At 50.3% G+C, this 16,124-nt stretch overlaps 2 protein-coding genes across 2 annotated transcripts in view; one reads left to right on the forward strand and one right to left on the reverse strand.

Moving 5' to 3' along the window:
- Positions 1–1,033: 1,033 nt before the first annotated feature.
- Positions 1,034–4,765, reverse strand: DNAJB1 (DnaJ heat shock protein family (Hsp40) member B1). Its single transcript, XM_081230545.1, has 3 exons — positions 4,470–4,765; positions 2,729–3,309; positions 1,034–2,428 (listed from the first exon to the last, which is right to left on the reverse strand). Exons 1-3 carry the CDS (start codon positions 4,678–4,680, stop codon positions 2,198–2,200), a joined length of 1,023 nt encoding a protein of 340 aa, XP_081086671.1. The 5' UTR covers positions 4,681–4,765; the 3' UTR covers positions 1,034–2,197.
- Positions 4,766–11,686: 6,921 nt separating this feature from the next.
- The window catches only part of TECR (trans-2,3-enoyl-CoA reductase), a 28,584-nt gene continuing 24,146 nt past the window's right edge, over positions 11,687–16,124 (forward strand). The window contains exon 1 of the mRNA XM_081232964.1: positions 11,687–11,827. Within this exon, the coding sequence (XP_081089090.1) occupies positions 11,813–11,827 (15 nt within the window). The 5' untranslated portion in view covers positions 11,687–11,812. The remainder of the gene's footprint in view (positions 11,828–16,124) is intronic.

Below are 16,124 nucleotides of genomic sequence, written 5' to 3' on the forward strand. Positions count from 1 at the left end.
GGAGACGGGGGCGGGGGGATTGGCAGCGCTGGGGGTCTGTGACCCCAACCGAGGCCAGGGCCAGTTCTGCAGTAAATGTCATCTTGGTCCCTGGTTCAGTAAACAAACCTTGTGATAAGGTCCCTTTTGGCTCTGATACTCCAGGGGTCACCTCCCAACTAGGATGGCCTCTCTGGGCTCCACATGGCTACCCTTCTAAGACACCCATGTCTTACCCAAGTCACCGCTAACCATGTGTGCCTGCTGAGCACTTGAAATGTGGCTGGAGCTACCAAGCAACTTCTATTGAATCTTAAAGAATTTGTTTTAAAAGACATAAAACATTCCCATCACTGAAGAAAGTTCTCTTGGACAGCACTGCTCTTAGACTGTTTTCAGTGGTTAAATTCTTTCAGTGGGAAGGGAAAGCCACTCCTAGGTTGACGTTAAACATGGTGTTATTTAAGTTTTTACATCAAGACGTTTCGTAGCAAAATAGCAATACATTGTTCTCCGCCTGTGTAATTACTTACCTTAAAATAAAACCAGTTCCTTAAAAAAAGTTGCAAAGTAAAAGCAGTTTCAGTGGCCTGCAAATAAAGGGAGGGCAGGAAATAGGTCTTCACCAGGGCAGGGCCGGCCCTGGGCTGGAATCCTAGTCTGGTTTGGCCAGGGTCTGCCTGACACCAGCCTGTTCTAGCAAGTAAGGAGTGGGGGGAAATTAAGAGGGTAGAACATACACCTCCCTTTGGCCCCAGCAACCAGACCTTGGAAGATAGGGAGGGGACCTGCTTAACTTTGGCCCCAACCTTCACAAAAAGCAAGCTCTGAATCCACTGGGCTCTCTGGATGCCTGGATAGAGTCCTGTGGGTTGCTGTTATCCACGCCACATCCAGCTCAAGGAGGGCGGCTTCTCTATCCCTTGCAGAGGACTCCTGCCTTCTGCTCACCCCTCCCTCCCACCCACCCACCCAGGCTGACTTTGGAGGGTTGCCCAGACCCCACCCCAGCCCGTCAGGAGAGCCCTCAAACAGAGTCACAGGACCGCTCCCCTGAGGTTTAGCATCAGTCTTTAATGCTATCACACTGCACATTGACAAGTCACACTTTGGTCTTGTGTTGGCAGTGGCAACTTACAATGAGTCTAAAGGTCTGAGCACCAGACTGGCCTGCAAGAACAATTCTTGTTCCTACATGCCTCCCCCCGCCCCCACCAGGTTCCTTCCGAATTCCATCATGGCCCCTTACAGAGAGCAGCAGCTGCTGTGGACTGTTTCATTTGAGTGCACACCAACTTTACACGGAATTATAAAAACATATTTACAGACGTTCCACAGTGCTCCTGTAATCAGAAGCAAAGACCCTTTTATCAAAAGGGATTATACCTAGGGCTGTGCAAAATGCAAAAGGATCAGATCCTTTTGAGAGTCCAGAGTCCATTAAACGAAAAATTACCTGGGCCACTGGTAAATCCCAGGTGTGCCAAAAGATTGCCTTACAGAAAAGGAAAGTGAGCGCACTCAGCCTTGGAGCCAGGGGTCGAGAGGACCCCCTGCTCCGGCCAGGGCCCCAGACGCTCGAGGGAGAGGCAGCTGCACAAGTTACTCGCTCACTGGAGGCCGGCTCCCTTGGTCTTGCTGGAACGAGAGAGGTATTGCTTGTGGGAGCCAGCCAGGCAGTTCGGCAAAAATAAGTCTAGGTTCTCAATTTGAGATGGCAAGAGAAAAGACGGGATTCTTCAGGGGAAGAGTAAGACGTGGGAGACAAATACAGAATAAAACATGAACTGATTACACAACAGAAACTGAGGAGTGTACAGGGTTTGGTAACCAAGAAGGCAGGTCCATACCACGTCTAACATCTGCAAGCAAAGGGACTACAGAGGGATCAAGTCCAGCTGTGGGTCTGCCTCTCCCCCTGGGCAAGGCCTGGGGGAGGAGGGTGTGGGCCCATCCCGGAGGGCGGCAGGACCCAGCGGGGCAGACTGGACTGCCTTTTCCTGCTGTCCCCACCACCTGCCACCTTATCGCTCGAAAAACCACTTAAGTTTAGTGCACGACTTTAAAAGATTGTTATATATTCTCTAGAAAACATTCAGCAGTATGAAAGCCTGCCCTGGGCTCTCCCGCCCTCTCGTGGGTCCACAGCTGGTGGAAAAGTCTGGAAATCCTTGAGCTCTGGAAAGGTCCCTGGTCAGTCCTTGGGGAACATAGTTGACTATATCGGAAGAACCTGCTCAAGAACGGTTCTTGACGTCTGGGGAATCCTTTCGGGGAAGATCACTTCAAACTCAATAATGAGGTCCCCACGTTTCTCGGGCATTTTGGGGAGAGGAAGTCCTTCTCCAGGAACTTTTCGCCGCATGCCAGGCCTGATGACATCTTTGAATACAACAGGTATGGTCCTGCCGTCCAGAGTTGGGACATTCACTGTACAGCCACACAGAGCCTTGGAAAGCAAATGGACAACATTAGATAGAGAGTAGCTTCGGAAGCTCACATCCTGCCCAGAGGCTGTTTAATGTAGGGAAAGCACCATAAGGCTTTTATAGCTAAGGCCCTGCCCCCAGATCCACCCAGGTCACCAGCACAGAAGCTCTGAAAAAACAGAGCCCTGCAAAGTCTTGTTGCTACTGCACCTCCCAAGCCTGGCATGCACCAAGAGCTCAGAAATGTGTCAAGCAAATACTGAACTGTGTCAAAAAGCAGCCTTCTCCCTCCACAGACGTTGCCCTGCCTAGTGCCTTACCTCCCGAAGGGTGATCCTGGCTGGGTAAATGACATCAGAGCCATCTCTCTTAAAGATATTGTGTGGCTTGTCCTTTAAAACAAAGACGATGTCGGCTGGAATGTTGTTGGAGGTCTGGTCTCCTTCCTTGGGGAAGGTGATTTTGGTCCCTTCTTTCCACCCCCGCTTCACTTCAATGGTCAAGATTTTGTCTTCGTTGCGAATGCTCTTTCCATCAGGGTTCAGCCGCTTATGAGAGATTTTCATTTTCTTGGTACAGCCGCTATAGATCTCTTCAAGTGATACCCTAAGGTCATGGGTGACAGGGGGATCCTGCTTCCTTCGGGTGGGCTCTTGGGTAGGGCGGGAGCGGCCAAAGTTCATGTTGGTGAAGCCACCCATGCCAATGGGGAAGCCTGAGAATGGGTCATCGATGTCCATGCCTTCCTCCCCGTTGCGCTGCCCAAAAAAGGTGTCAAAGGGATTTCGGCCACCGAAGAACTCAGCAAACATGGCGTGAGGGTCTCCATGGAATGTGTAGCTGAAAGAGGTACCGTTAGCACCACCGCTGCTCCCGCCACTGGGGCCACCGCCCTTTAGGCCTGAAAAGCAAAAGCAGAAGAAATCAGATGGCTGGCTAGGAGCTTAGCTCTCCAGGAGCTTTCCTTGAGGAAAAAAGCTTAGGAACCATTGCGGGAGGGATTTTCTTAGCCTGTCTGGGAAGAATAAGGAAGAACCCCAAGCTTTTACCTCCCACTTGCAGCGGCAAAAACAGAACCCTTACTCCCCAAGGTAGGTAGTTCATTGTGGCATGACAGTGGTGAAAAGCTCAAGCTCTGAGATGGCCACATCTCTTGGGGTCACCCAGGTCCTCACACCTGAGTAACCCATCCTTCCTGCAATGTTACAAGGAGTACAAAGAATTCACTAACAGATCCGATGAAAAAAGCACAACCCAGGATCAATTTTCACTAAATGTTAACTCTTAAATACTTAAGGGCTAGAGACGTGTGGGAGAGTAGAGAAGAAGGTGAAACTGTAAACGGAGACTTTCAAATTCTCACACCCTGGCACTTACTGCCACCATTCTTATTTAAAAAGTCACTTCTTTCTGAAGACCAAGCCCAGAAGCCAGCCTGAGTCATCAACGGGCAACTGGACAACAAGAAAGCTTTCTTTTTCCCTGAAGAGGGCTACCCCGGGGAGGCTGGGCAGAGACAGGCCCCATTGCTCCAAGCACCTTGACGGCCGACTACGTGCCCGGCACGGAGCCACGTAAGCACTTTACAGGGATTACCTCACTCCACCCTCAGGGAGCCCCGGGAGGTCGCTCGGCGTTAACTGTCACTTTCGTTTGCAGGCTCACTACACGCAGGCTGTGCCCGGCGCTCAGCCAGAGGCCCCGCCCTGCACCCCAGGGCGGCAGAGCCTCCCACCTCGCCCAGGTGAGCCTAGGGCCCGCGGGGCCACAATGCCACCAGTCAAGCTAGGCCTCCGAACCCTCTCCTGCTGCACCCCGGACCGATCGGGGCCGTGGGCGGAGGCGGGCGCCCAGGGAGGGGCAGCCCCAGACATACTAGAAGCTTCTGGGCGAGCAGCGCAGCTCCTCCCATTGGGCGGCCGCCTATCCGAGAACGGAGGCCCGTGTGGCCAGAGGGCGGGGGCTGCTCGCCCCGGGGCGCCGCAGCGTGGCTGCTGTGCCTCGGTTTCTCCTCCTGTCAAACGGCGGGGCCGCGCCCCCGGCCGCGCGCGCGCACACTACCTTCCTCCCCATAGCGGTCGAAGATCTCGCGCTTGCGCGGGTCGCTGAGCACGTCGTAGGCCTCGGCGATCTCCTTGAACTTCTCCTCGGCGCCGGGCTCCTTGTTCTTGTCCGGGTGGTAACGCAGCGCCTGGCGACGGTAGGCCCTCTTGATCTCCTCATCTGACGCACCGCGGGCCAGGCCCAGCGTCTGGTAATAGTCCTTACCCATTGCCTGTGCCTGAGGCCCGCCGCCCAGCTGCAGCCGTCCCCCGGCTCCGCCGCCGCCCGCTCCCGGAGTCTATATACCCGCCCGGCGGAAGCTTCCAGAGCCCGCCAGCCCCCTCCAGAACCTTCCGCCCCGCCCCCTACACAGTTTCAACCAATCGCCGCCGCCAAGGCTGCGACGCGCAATATCCGGGGCGGGGCCGAGCCGCCCACAGCCCCCGGCTCGCGGCCGCGCCCCTTCCCGCTCCGACCTCGGCAACGCCTACCCGTGGCTTGCGCCCCCGGGAGACGGAGGCCCCGCCCACCCTCCACGGGAACCAATAGCGATCTTGCTTTACTGCTCCTGACGACCCGGCCGGCCGCGCAGCCCGCCCCCTGCCTGGGTCAATAGATTACGACGCGCTGCTCCGGGAAGGGGCGGGGTCGGGGAAGACTCCGCCCCTTCCGTAGCAGAAGCAAACTTGCCCGCTCCTATCTCACGGGGCGTGGGAATCAGTTCCTGCCAGGAGTCTCGGGGCGGGGGAGTTACCTAATCTTTCCTTGCCCCAGACACCCACCCTGCTTCTGGGACTAAAATTACCCACCCGCCCTCTTCTACCGGCTGTAGGGAGAATGCACTTGGGAGCCCCGGTACTGTCCCTGTCCTCACCCATACAGTACCATGTAAAGCGAGGTGAGCACCCGGGACCAAAGTTCATCTCCCTGGAGAGGTCTTCTCAGTCCAGCTCCTCAAGCCTTTCAGTTTACCGTATTCTCAAGAACCCCTGCCACTGAAATTTGAAATTACTCTGTTCCTTGGTTTTCATGCTAAATGTCACCCTCCTCCCAGCCTGCGATCACCACGAGGGCAGGGACTGGGTCTTTGTCAGTGCTGGGTCTCCAGTGCCAGAAACGTGTCTGGAACCGACGCTTCGTAAATATTCCTGGCTGTTTTTAATACACCTGCTGCTTTTTCCCCTCCCCACTACCTTTATGATTTGGGGGAGACATGGGCGTGTCATACACGTCTCAGGACCTCTGTTTCCTCATCTGTGGGCAACATGATCCCTTTCGGCTCTGAGAGTCTGGGGTGTCTGTAGTCAAGGGCAGGGCCCACGGGGTAAGAAGGCTCAAAAAGGGGTACCACCTGAGAAGGGAAGGGGGGGTAGGTGGTAGTGCCCTGTGAAGGGGAGAGTTTCCTGGAAGAACTGCTTGGGAGGTCTGGGCGGTGTGACACTGGCTCTGGAGCCAGGCAGCCCGGTTTCATTCTTGGTTCCAGCTCTTCCTGGCTGTGTGATCTTGGGCTGGTTACTGAGCCTTCCAGGGCCTTTAGCTTCCTCATCTGTACAATGGGGGTAGTAGTTGTACCTGCCTCATAGGGCTTTGAAGTTGATGTTGATTCAACATTTGTGAAGTGCCCAGGAAGTGCTGTCAAAGGGGTGACTAGCTGTCTGGTTGAATGGTGGGCTGCTGAGCCACCCGCATCCTGGCAAAAAGCTTCTGGTAACTACTGCCCATGTGCAGGTTGGAACTCCTGAGGAAGATGCCATGGCCTTTCCCTGCTGTCTAGCAGGGGGATTCCGGCCATCCCTGGCCACCCCCGACCCCAGGGTAACCGTGTCAGTAAGGACCCTGGACTAGGACACACACCAGCTGACCTGGGAGGATGAATCTGGGCTGGGTGCCCAGGGGCACAGCACTGCAGGGTTCCTGAACCAATCATGGAGGGGAGAGAGTTTGATTTTTTTTAAAGCTACATAAACAGATAGCGGGAGAGTCACCATGGGGAAAAACTCAGAGCTTGTGGATTTCCTCACACTTATAAATTTAAGAGTTAACAGATGTGGCAGGGTCTTCACATAGCCCTGAGTGGGCCAAAAACATCATGAGAAGGGTGTCCTTGTGTTTAGGGGCAACCTGAGAGCTGGGAACTCTCCCTTCCTTGAGCAAGCCTGGGTCATGTTCAGGAAGTTTTAATTGTTTAACCCCTGCCCCCCAAAAGAAAAAAACAAAAACCAAACTCAACATCTCTTCTTATGGCTATGATTCTTTGACCTGGACACTCACTGGGCACTTTGGAATGTTATTGGAAAAGTGGCCTCTGCAGAAATCTCAGCAGAGGTTTGAGCTCTCAACTCAGAAGAAGAGAAGATGTGATGGGTAGTTGTATGCATCGACTTGGCTAGGCAGTTGTACCCAGTTATTCAATTAAACACTAATCTAAGTGCTGCTGTGAAGGTGTTTTGTAGATGTGGTTAGGTTAACATCTATAATCAGTTGACTCTAAGTACAGGAGATGACCATTGGTATTGTGGGTGGACCTCATCCAATCAGTTGAAAGTCTTCAAAAGCAAACACTGAGGGAATTCCCTGACAGTACAGTGGTTAGGGTTCTGCGCTCTCACTGCCGAAGGCCTTAAAAGCAAATACTGAGGTTTCCCTGAGGATGAAGCATCAGTTCCTGGCCAAGAGTTTCCAGCCTGCTGGTCTGCCCTACAGATTTCAGACTTGCCTTGCCAGCCCCCACAATCGTGTGAGCCAATGCCTGAAATAAATCTCTTAATACACAGACACACTCACAAACACATATATCCTACTGGTTCTGTTTCTTTGGTATCCAGTAGAACCCTAATATAAGAACTAAGCAGGACTTCCCTGGTGGCGCGATGGTTGAGAATCCGCCTGCCAATGCAGGGGACACAGGTTCGATCCCTGGTCCAGGAAGCTCCCACATGCCGTGGAGCAACTACTACTACTGAGCCTGCGCTCTTAGAGCCCACAAGCCACAACTACTGAAGCCTGCATGCCCTAGAGCCCGCGCGCCGCAACAAGAGAAGCCACCGCAATGAGAAGCCCGCCCACCACAACAAAGAGCAGCCCCCGCTCACTGCAACCAGAGAAAGCCCGCGTGCAGCAACGAAGACCCAACACAGCCAAAAATAAAAAAATAAAATAAAAAAAAGAACTAAGCAGGTGAGTCTGGAGTCGGTCAGCCTCCGTTGAAATCCTGGACCCACTATTTACTTATTTACTGCCTGTGTGATCTTGCACAACTTGCTCTACCTCTCGAATTGCTACGTATGTCCTCCATGAAATAGGATAAGGGTAGATCTTACCTCCCAGGGTTGCTATGTGGATGAATTTGAGAGGGGCCAGGAAATGAACATCATAATAATAGCTAACACTGACATGGTCCTACTCTGTGTCAGGCCGGTTCCAAGCACTTGATGTGTATTAACTCATTTAATCCTGATAATAATCCTATGAGGTTGGACTATCATTACCTCCGTTTTACTGGTAGGGAAACTGAGGCTCTGAGAGGTCATGTGACTTGCCTGAGGTCACCCAGTGAATAAAATACTGAGGTGTAAAGTGTTTAACATACTGAGTATTTATGGTGAGCACTCAGCTTATGTTAAGGTGTGATTCAGATGATGATAAAGACTTAATTTTTTTAAAAAAAGCATCGCCATTTTTTTCAACTCTTCTCTTCATGAAAAAGAACTTCAAAAGCTTTACAGCCATACAAGCTAACAATCTTCCCATGGTGGAATACCCATGTGAAATAAAAACCTATGTTCACATAAAAACCCATGAGCAAATGGTTATCAAGGCTTTATTTGTCATTACCAACAGCCATTAAAACCTAAATATCCTTCAGTGGGTGAATGAATAAACTGTGATCTGGCAACATGATGGAATACTATTCGGCCATAAAAAAAGACTGAGCTACTGACACAGGAAACAATGCAGAGGAACCTCAAATGCATTATGTTAATGAAAGAAGCCAGGTTCAAAAGTCTATTTACTGTGTGATTCCATTTTAAAGGACCTCTGGAAAAGGCAAGAGTATTGATGCAGAAATTGGATTAGTGGTTGCCAGGGGCTGGGATCTGCTGCAAAGGGATACAGGGGAATTTGGGGGGATGATGGAAATGTTCTATATCTTGACTGTGGTGGTGGTTACATGTCTGTATTTATTCAGAACTGTACACTAAAAAAGGTGAATTTTACTGTATGTAAATTATACGTCAATAAAAAGAAAGAAAATAAATCCCATGGACCTAAAAATAAAAATTAAAAAGACAGACAAGATAGAACCTGGGAAACCTCTCTCTGGGGCTCCTGACACAGTGGAAAGTTGCTATCCAGCCCTGGCTTGTCTGCTATAGGCTTTACCTTCCCTCACACAGCTCTGAATAAGCTTGATGACACACCCAAAAACAAGCCAAGCCAGATTCCTGGAAGAATCAAGATCCTGGGCTTCCCTGGTGGCGCAGTGGTTGAGAGTCCGCCTGCCGATGCAGGGGACACGGGTTCGTGCCCCTGTCCCGGAAGATCCCACATGCCGCGGAGCGGCTGGGCCCGCGAGCCGTGGCCGCGGAGCCTGTGTGTCCGGAGCCTGTGCTCCGCAACGGGAGAGGCCACAGCAGTGAGAGGCCCGCGTACCGCAAAAAAAAAAAAAAAAAAAAAAAAAAAAGAATCAAGATCCTATCTTACTTGCATGTGGGAAATAGAATTTCCCCTTTGGAAACTGCTCTAAGGGACTTATCACATTTGGCTCAGCAAATACCAAATGTATTTACTTGTCACCATTATGAATCAGCCACTGTGCTGGACAATCTAGCTGTCCCTACCAACAGGTATAGTCAGAGCCGTGGTACAGTGTCATAAAGGGCTTGAACAAAGTGGCCAGTCTTCATTCTGAGGGTGGATTTGGTTTCTGCTGGCAGATGGATTACTGGAAGCCAGGTGAGGACAACAAGGGGTCCTCACACCTGTACTACCCATCAAAAACAAAGGACTGGGCTTCCCTGATGGCGCAGTGGTTGAGAGTCCGCCTGCCGATGCAGGGGACACGGGTTCGTGCCCCGGTCCGGGAAGATCCCACATGCCGCGGAGCAGCTGGGCCCGTGAGCCATGGCCGCTGAGCCTGCGCGTCCGGAGCCTGTGCTCTGCAGCGGGAGAGGCCACAGCAGTGAGAGGCCCGCGTACCGCAAAAAAACAAAAAAACAAAGGACTTCTTTGCAGGCTGGATCATGCCTTTCTATGCATTTCTTGTAGGTGAGGAGAGGGGCGGAAATTATTTTTATGCCTCGGCTGGCACACAGCATAGTAGGTTCACAAAATTATTTGGTGCCTGTTGAGTGAGTTCAGGGCTCAAGGAAGCAGTCTCGAAAGGGAAATTCCAGAATGTTCTGAGTCTGTAGGAATGTGTGTGGAATCTCCAAAACTGACACCTATTTGGACACCAGACGCCTTACCTAGCTGGAACCCAGTGATAGGGAAGACATGCCTACTCAGACCACATTGGAGAAGCTGGAAATTGGCAAAACTGGCAAAGTAGCAAAACATGGCTGGGTTTTAGGGGTTCAACCCTGCCCCCTCAGCATCTCAGAAGTAGACACCTCAAGTAACTCAACTTCATACAATTTAAACTTGTGGCCTCTGAGTGAGTAGTCCCCCATCCCCCTCCATGAGGCCAGGGAATGAGGCCTGTCGGTACATAAAGGATCTCAAGATACTGTGAGCCCCACAACTGCTAACAGGAAGAGATCTGTACAAGAGAAAGTACAAGTATAAAACACTATGTTTTCACCTGTTTTGCCCAGATACGCCCGATGAAAAAGGTAATGAATTTCTGAAGACCACAGCCTTAGCTTCCTTTACTTGGAGACAGGGGTCCCCAAAAGCTGTAGCTTCAGAAGTCTCTAGAGCCTAACCTGGATGACTAAGTGCTGAGCATTGACTCACCTTCTCCCTGCCCTGCTCTCCTGTGAATCAGAGATCTATCTTTGAGGACTTCTCACCATGTCCCTGATGCCAGGCCTCTGAATTCTGAAGGGTTCAATGGTTGATGAAGGCTCAGGGGCAGGGTCTGGAATCAGGAGAAAGGAGATAAGGTGAGGGAGTGTGCCAGGTCCTGTCTTAAGTGTGCATGGGTCTGTGTGTGTGTGTATTTGTGTGTGGTGGAAACCAGCCTCCCAGCCTGCTCATGACAATCAATGGAGTAAAAGCATGGCGTGACCCCAAACCAGCACTGTCCAGTAGAGCTAGTGTGAGAGGGACAACCGCCAGCCACATGCAAGCTGTGTTTGATTTTAAATGTTCCAACAGGCACATTAAAGAAGTAAAAAGAAACAGGGGAATTTAATTTTAATAATGCATTTTAATCCAATATATCCAAAATAATATCATTTCAACGTGTAATCAACATAAAAGGTGATTAATGAGGTTTTTTTGTTTTTTTTTTTTACATTTTCCTTTTCGTACTAAGTCTCTGAAATCGGTTTGTGTTTTATGTTTACAGCACATCTCAGTTTTGACCAGCCACATTTCAAGGGCTCACTAGACACATGTGGCCAGCGGTGACCATACTGGACCGTGCAGGTAGACACAAATGTGGCCTCCCTGCCCGTCGAGTCGAGCAAGGTGGGGCGGGGGCTTGCATTGAAAGGGGAGTGAAGACAGCCCCAGAATGGTTACAGGTTGGGGGCGGTTCCAGAAGGCTTTTCACCACCCATTTCCCCTTTCCTTTCCTCCCATTCATGACAGGTACGGGTCCCCTAGCCAGAAAGGCCTCTCCATCCAGGTGCCCCAGCCCATGCCTCCAACCGCTATCCCTCTCCCGTTGCTCCCCGGTATCCCCCGGGGGCCGCCCACCTCGGAATTCATCCAGTCGAGCTGCCCACCACGTGGATGCTGCCTTATACGTCACTCAACTGCTAGCTCCCTCCCCCCCGCCTTGCAGTAACCTTGGCTTCCCTTGGTTTCCACAGCGACGCCACCAAGGGGCGGGGCAGGGGGGCTCGCGGCGCGGAGGCCCCCTTTGATTGGTGGGTAGCCAAGCCCCTTCTTTCTACCGACCCCCCTCCCTCTTGCCCGCGCTCCGCCCCCTCGGTGGGTCCTGCAAGCTGATTGGCTAGCCCCGTGGCGAGAGCGGCTATTTCTCGTTCAGACCAGGCCTGCTGGGCGAGGGCGAAGTGGGCGCCCCGTGCGCTGATTGGCTGGAGGGGCGCGCGCGGCAGGGAGGAGCGGGGCGGACGCGGAGCCGCGGTTAGTCTCGCGGGGAAGTCGTGAGCGCGTGAGGTATCCCTTGCAGTGTCGCGGGCAGGTAGCTGCAGCAGCAGGAGCAGTATCCGCCGTGTGAGGGAGCCATGAAGCACTCTGAGGTAAGAAACGAAGAAACGGGGGCCGAGCGACCGCCGCAGACCCATTTTTTTCTTCGTGAGACAACGGGAACCCCCCTTCTCGCCCTGTGCCGAGCCGGAAGGCGCAGGCGCAGTAGGCGCGCGTTGTGCCCTGGAGCCACTCGTAAATCGCAGTGCGCATATGCGGGGGAGGTACTTCTAATTCTGCAACCCAGGCTGTTTTGCGGTTGCCTTTTCTTGGGGTCTCTGCAGGACCTGGGAAGCTTACAGGTTCCTTGCAGCTCCCCCTGCGGGATGAGTTGCAGACTTTGGCAGGGGAGGAGCGAGGGTGTGGAACCCTTGCTTCCAGTCTGAGGGTGTCTTGCACAAACCTTGCACCCTGCCTCTGCCTCGGGCTTTGGAAGGGGCTTTGCAATCAGCCCAGAGAGGCTTGATCTTTGGATCCCTTCCTCGCCCGGGACGTCTCCCCGAGAGGCTTAGGCGGTGTAGGTGTAGCTCCAGTGCTGGCTCCCGCCGACCAGGAAAGCTGATCTTTGTTTTCTGTTAATATAAGAGATCATCTCAGTTAACCCCTGCGTGTCACCGAGGAGATATCTCACACCCACAGCCAGTCTTGAAGTCTAGGTCTAGGTCTTCTGACTCCCAACTCGGGCCTCTTTCCCTTAAAACGAAGTGTTCTGATGCACTTACCGACCTAGCTGATAATATAATGTTAATACTTTAATTAATTATTGCTGACTTATAAGTAACATTAAATAATAAACTAATTTATTATTAAATTAATACGGATAATTTAAAGAGTGCTTACTTTTGTGTTACCTTGTTTTCTTGTCTTCACACCCCTGTGAGGTAGGAGACTATTAATTATTCTTGTTTTTGTAGATGGAGAAACAGTCTCAGAGATGTCAGATGACTTGCTCAAAGGTCCTGAGCTAGTAAATGCAGAACAGAGAGAGAAACTCAGGACTCCAGAGTCTCAGTTGCTAACCTCTATGCCATGCTGGTCCCCAAATGAAAATGAGCAGGTTGAGAGGTTTCTTTGTTTTCTTTTTTCCCTTCCCCAATTAAAAAAATTGTGGTAAAATACACATAAAATTTACCTTAACCTTTTTTTTTTTTTTTTTTTTTTTTGCGGTACGCGGGCCTCTCACTGTTGTGGCCTCTCCCGTTGCGGAGCACAGGCTCCGGACGCGCAGGCTCAGCGGCCATGGCTCAGGGGCCATGGCTCAGGGGCCCAGCCGCTCCGCGGCATGTGGGATCTTCCTGGACCGGGGCACGCACCCGTGTCCCCTGCATCGGCAGGCGGACTCCCAACCACTGCGCCATCAGGGAAACCCTGCCTTAACCATTTTTAAAAGTACAGTTCAGTGGCATTAAATACATTCACATTGTTGTGCAGCCGTCACCACCATCCATCTCCAGAACTCTGTTCTTTTCATCTTGCATAACTGAAACTCTGTACTCATTAAACACTAACCCCCCTTCTCTTCTCTGCCTAGCCTCTGGCAACTGTCATTCTACTTTCTGTCTCTGTGAATTTGATCATGTTAGGTGGCTCATGTAAGTACAAGGAGAGATTTCTTGTTTTTATTCACGAGTGGAATACCACTGCTTCTGGCCACCCCCTTTACTACTACTACTACTACTACTACTACTACTACTACTACTATTATTGTTACTACTTTTGGCGGTAATTTCCCCAGAATATTTTGAAACCTTTAACCCAGAAGTCCTTAATCATTTTTGACATGGCTCAAAAATGAGGAAGTAGGATTCAATAATCTCATGCTTCATTCAACTTCATGATGATAGATTGACATTCTTCTAATAAAGTTCTCCTAATACAGTTTTCCCTCTCAAAACCTCTGTGTAACCCTGGAGAAAAAGCCACATTCACTTTGAAAGATGCAGGATGGAAGATACGTATGGGCTTACAAAATGGAGTTAGTTTTGCTAGTCGGCAGGCAGATAAAGTAGGCCCCAGAGAAGCCTCGGGGTGCGCACTTTTGTTCCGGGAAGCTGGGCACAGCCTGAGGCCCATGGCTTGGACTGGAGGACACGCTCTACTTTACTCAAACCCTTTCCCTCCCAGAAGGAGGGAGGAGCTTCAAACCCACTGTTCAAAGTGACCTCGGAGAAAGAAAATAAAATTGTTAATTTGCTGTGTTCTCTGTTATCATTCTCTGCTAACATTTGCCAAGTAAGCACTGAGGTGATACCTACAGAGTTTGTGTACGGGAGGAGCGGTTGTCTCCCAGCCCAGTTTGCACAGCATGCCGATCAGCTTTTTGTATGTTTATTCTTTAAATTATTATTGGGGTATAGTTGTTTTACAATGTTGTGTTAAGGCCGACCAGCTCTGGATGTTTGTCGCCGATTAATAAAAATAGCAGAGATTCTTTCCCTCACATTTAACAGTTTGAGAAAAGGTTTCAATTATCCATAGCAAAGAATGTATTTCTGTTTGGGACTAAGTCCATCCTTCCACCCCTAAGCGACCCCCTATCCACTGAGTGATTAACACCCACTAAAAAGACCTTTTTGACTCTGAGAGAGACCTTGGAGATTAGGACGTGTAATTGACAAGCGATAGAGATGCTGCTCAGAAAGGTGCAGGACTTGCTCAGTGACACAGTGAGTTAGTGAGGGTTGATATCTGATGTTTTTGGCAGGTGGGATTCCAGCTGGAGGGGAGATTTGCTGCTGCTGTGATGACAGTTTGCTGACGCTGCCATTCTCCCTTCTATGGTCTGAGAGGACGATGTGTCCCTTCAGTGGCCTAATTGAGACAAAGCGGGTAGAACAGGTCACTCTCGGGCTTTGGCTGAAGCCGTTCCTTGGAAGGCAGAGCAGGCCTTGGGATTGTCTTGGGATCAGAGCAAGGTCGATAAAGGAACTGCTTATCCGAGGCTATAGGAATTTTTTTTTTTTTTTTTAATTTTGTTTTGCCATTGCAGATGAGAGGTCAAAGTAATGATCCCACTAGCAGCTCAAGAATAGTTCCTGTTTCTTTTGAGTCTGTTAATTCCTGGAATGATCAGTCCCTCTCAGCCTTCTCGGGCCCAGGTCACTGCCCATTTCCCACAGCTGAGTTCCCGGAGGCAAGGCAGCCTCATCCTCGTGGGGTCCCCATTGCCCCATTTAGGATCTTCCACCCCCTTCCCCCCAGAAAAGCGTAGCTCTGTTGGTTCTCATCTTGTGAATAATCCTCGACCAATACGGTTCTTGCTTCAGTTTTCTCCACAGGAATAAGTATACGAAAGTTCTGGAAGCAAGAGTTCTGGTCAAGAGGCAGTTGTTTAGAGCCGGAAAACTTGGTGGAAGGTGAAAATGAAGGAGAACGTAGACTCGTGTGTAATGGTGCTATAGGTGCATGGGCTTTGGACAGGCCTGACTCTGCCGCTCACTAAATAACTGTGACCCAGGGCAGGTTACTTAATCTTTCTGAGCTCCTTGGAGCAAAATCTGTTTAATTGTGACAGCAAAGGCCAGCAATAAAGAACATTATGAAATTGCTGGAAATATATCATCAAGGGGTATGCATAAAACGAGAGGTGCTACATGTAGCTCTGGTTCATTTATTTTAACTGTTGTGCACGATTCCATTATATGAAAAGCAGTCTAGTTTGATCTCCTGGTCCTTTAATAAATCTCCAAACATCCTGTAGAGTGGAAAAAAAGCAAATAGCAAAAGATTTTATAAATTTAAAAAACATACCAAATGAGACTTAATGTGTGTTGTTTATGGACATATACCTAAATAAAGGATAAATTGTAATATGAGATGAGAAATGTGTGGGAATTACACAGTAGTTAGAGGAACCGTTGCTTGGGTAGAGATGGAGGGCGAGGAAAAGGCATAGGGAAGGCTTCAGCTGTTTTTTTTTTTAAAGGAATCTGATGTAAATAGAGTAAAATATAAATATCTGTTTAACCTGGGAGGTGGCATCCTAAGTGTCTGCTGTTTCCTATACTTTTTTCTTGTGAATTCTTGTGTCCTTCTGAAGTAGAAGGTGAGGGATAATTTGGGTTTTTTTGGCCACCAAGCGCTGTTTTAATATGCTGGTCTCTGACTTTTGCACTTAAATTTGGTGCCTGTTTGCAGGAAAGTATTGTACTCTGAGATGGGGCTTGCTTGATCTCTTCACTCACACCTTTCTGCAGGCTGCATCCAACAGGCCTTCAGAAAACGCTTTTGGGATTGATTTTGCATTTGCAGGCAGGATGGGAGCCAGGTTATGATCCCCCTCTTTCTGGGTTACTTTTTGTTGCTGGATAATCATATCAGCGACAGGTCACACTTCTCATGTCCTTCCAA

The sequence above is a fragment of the Mesoplodon bidens genome (genome assembly GCF_964165515.1).
Source record: "Mesoplodon bidens genome assembly, chromosome: 4".
NCBI lineage: Eukaryota > Metazoa > Chordata > Mammalia > Artiodactyla > Ziphiidae > Mesoplodon > Mesoplodon bidens.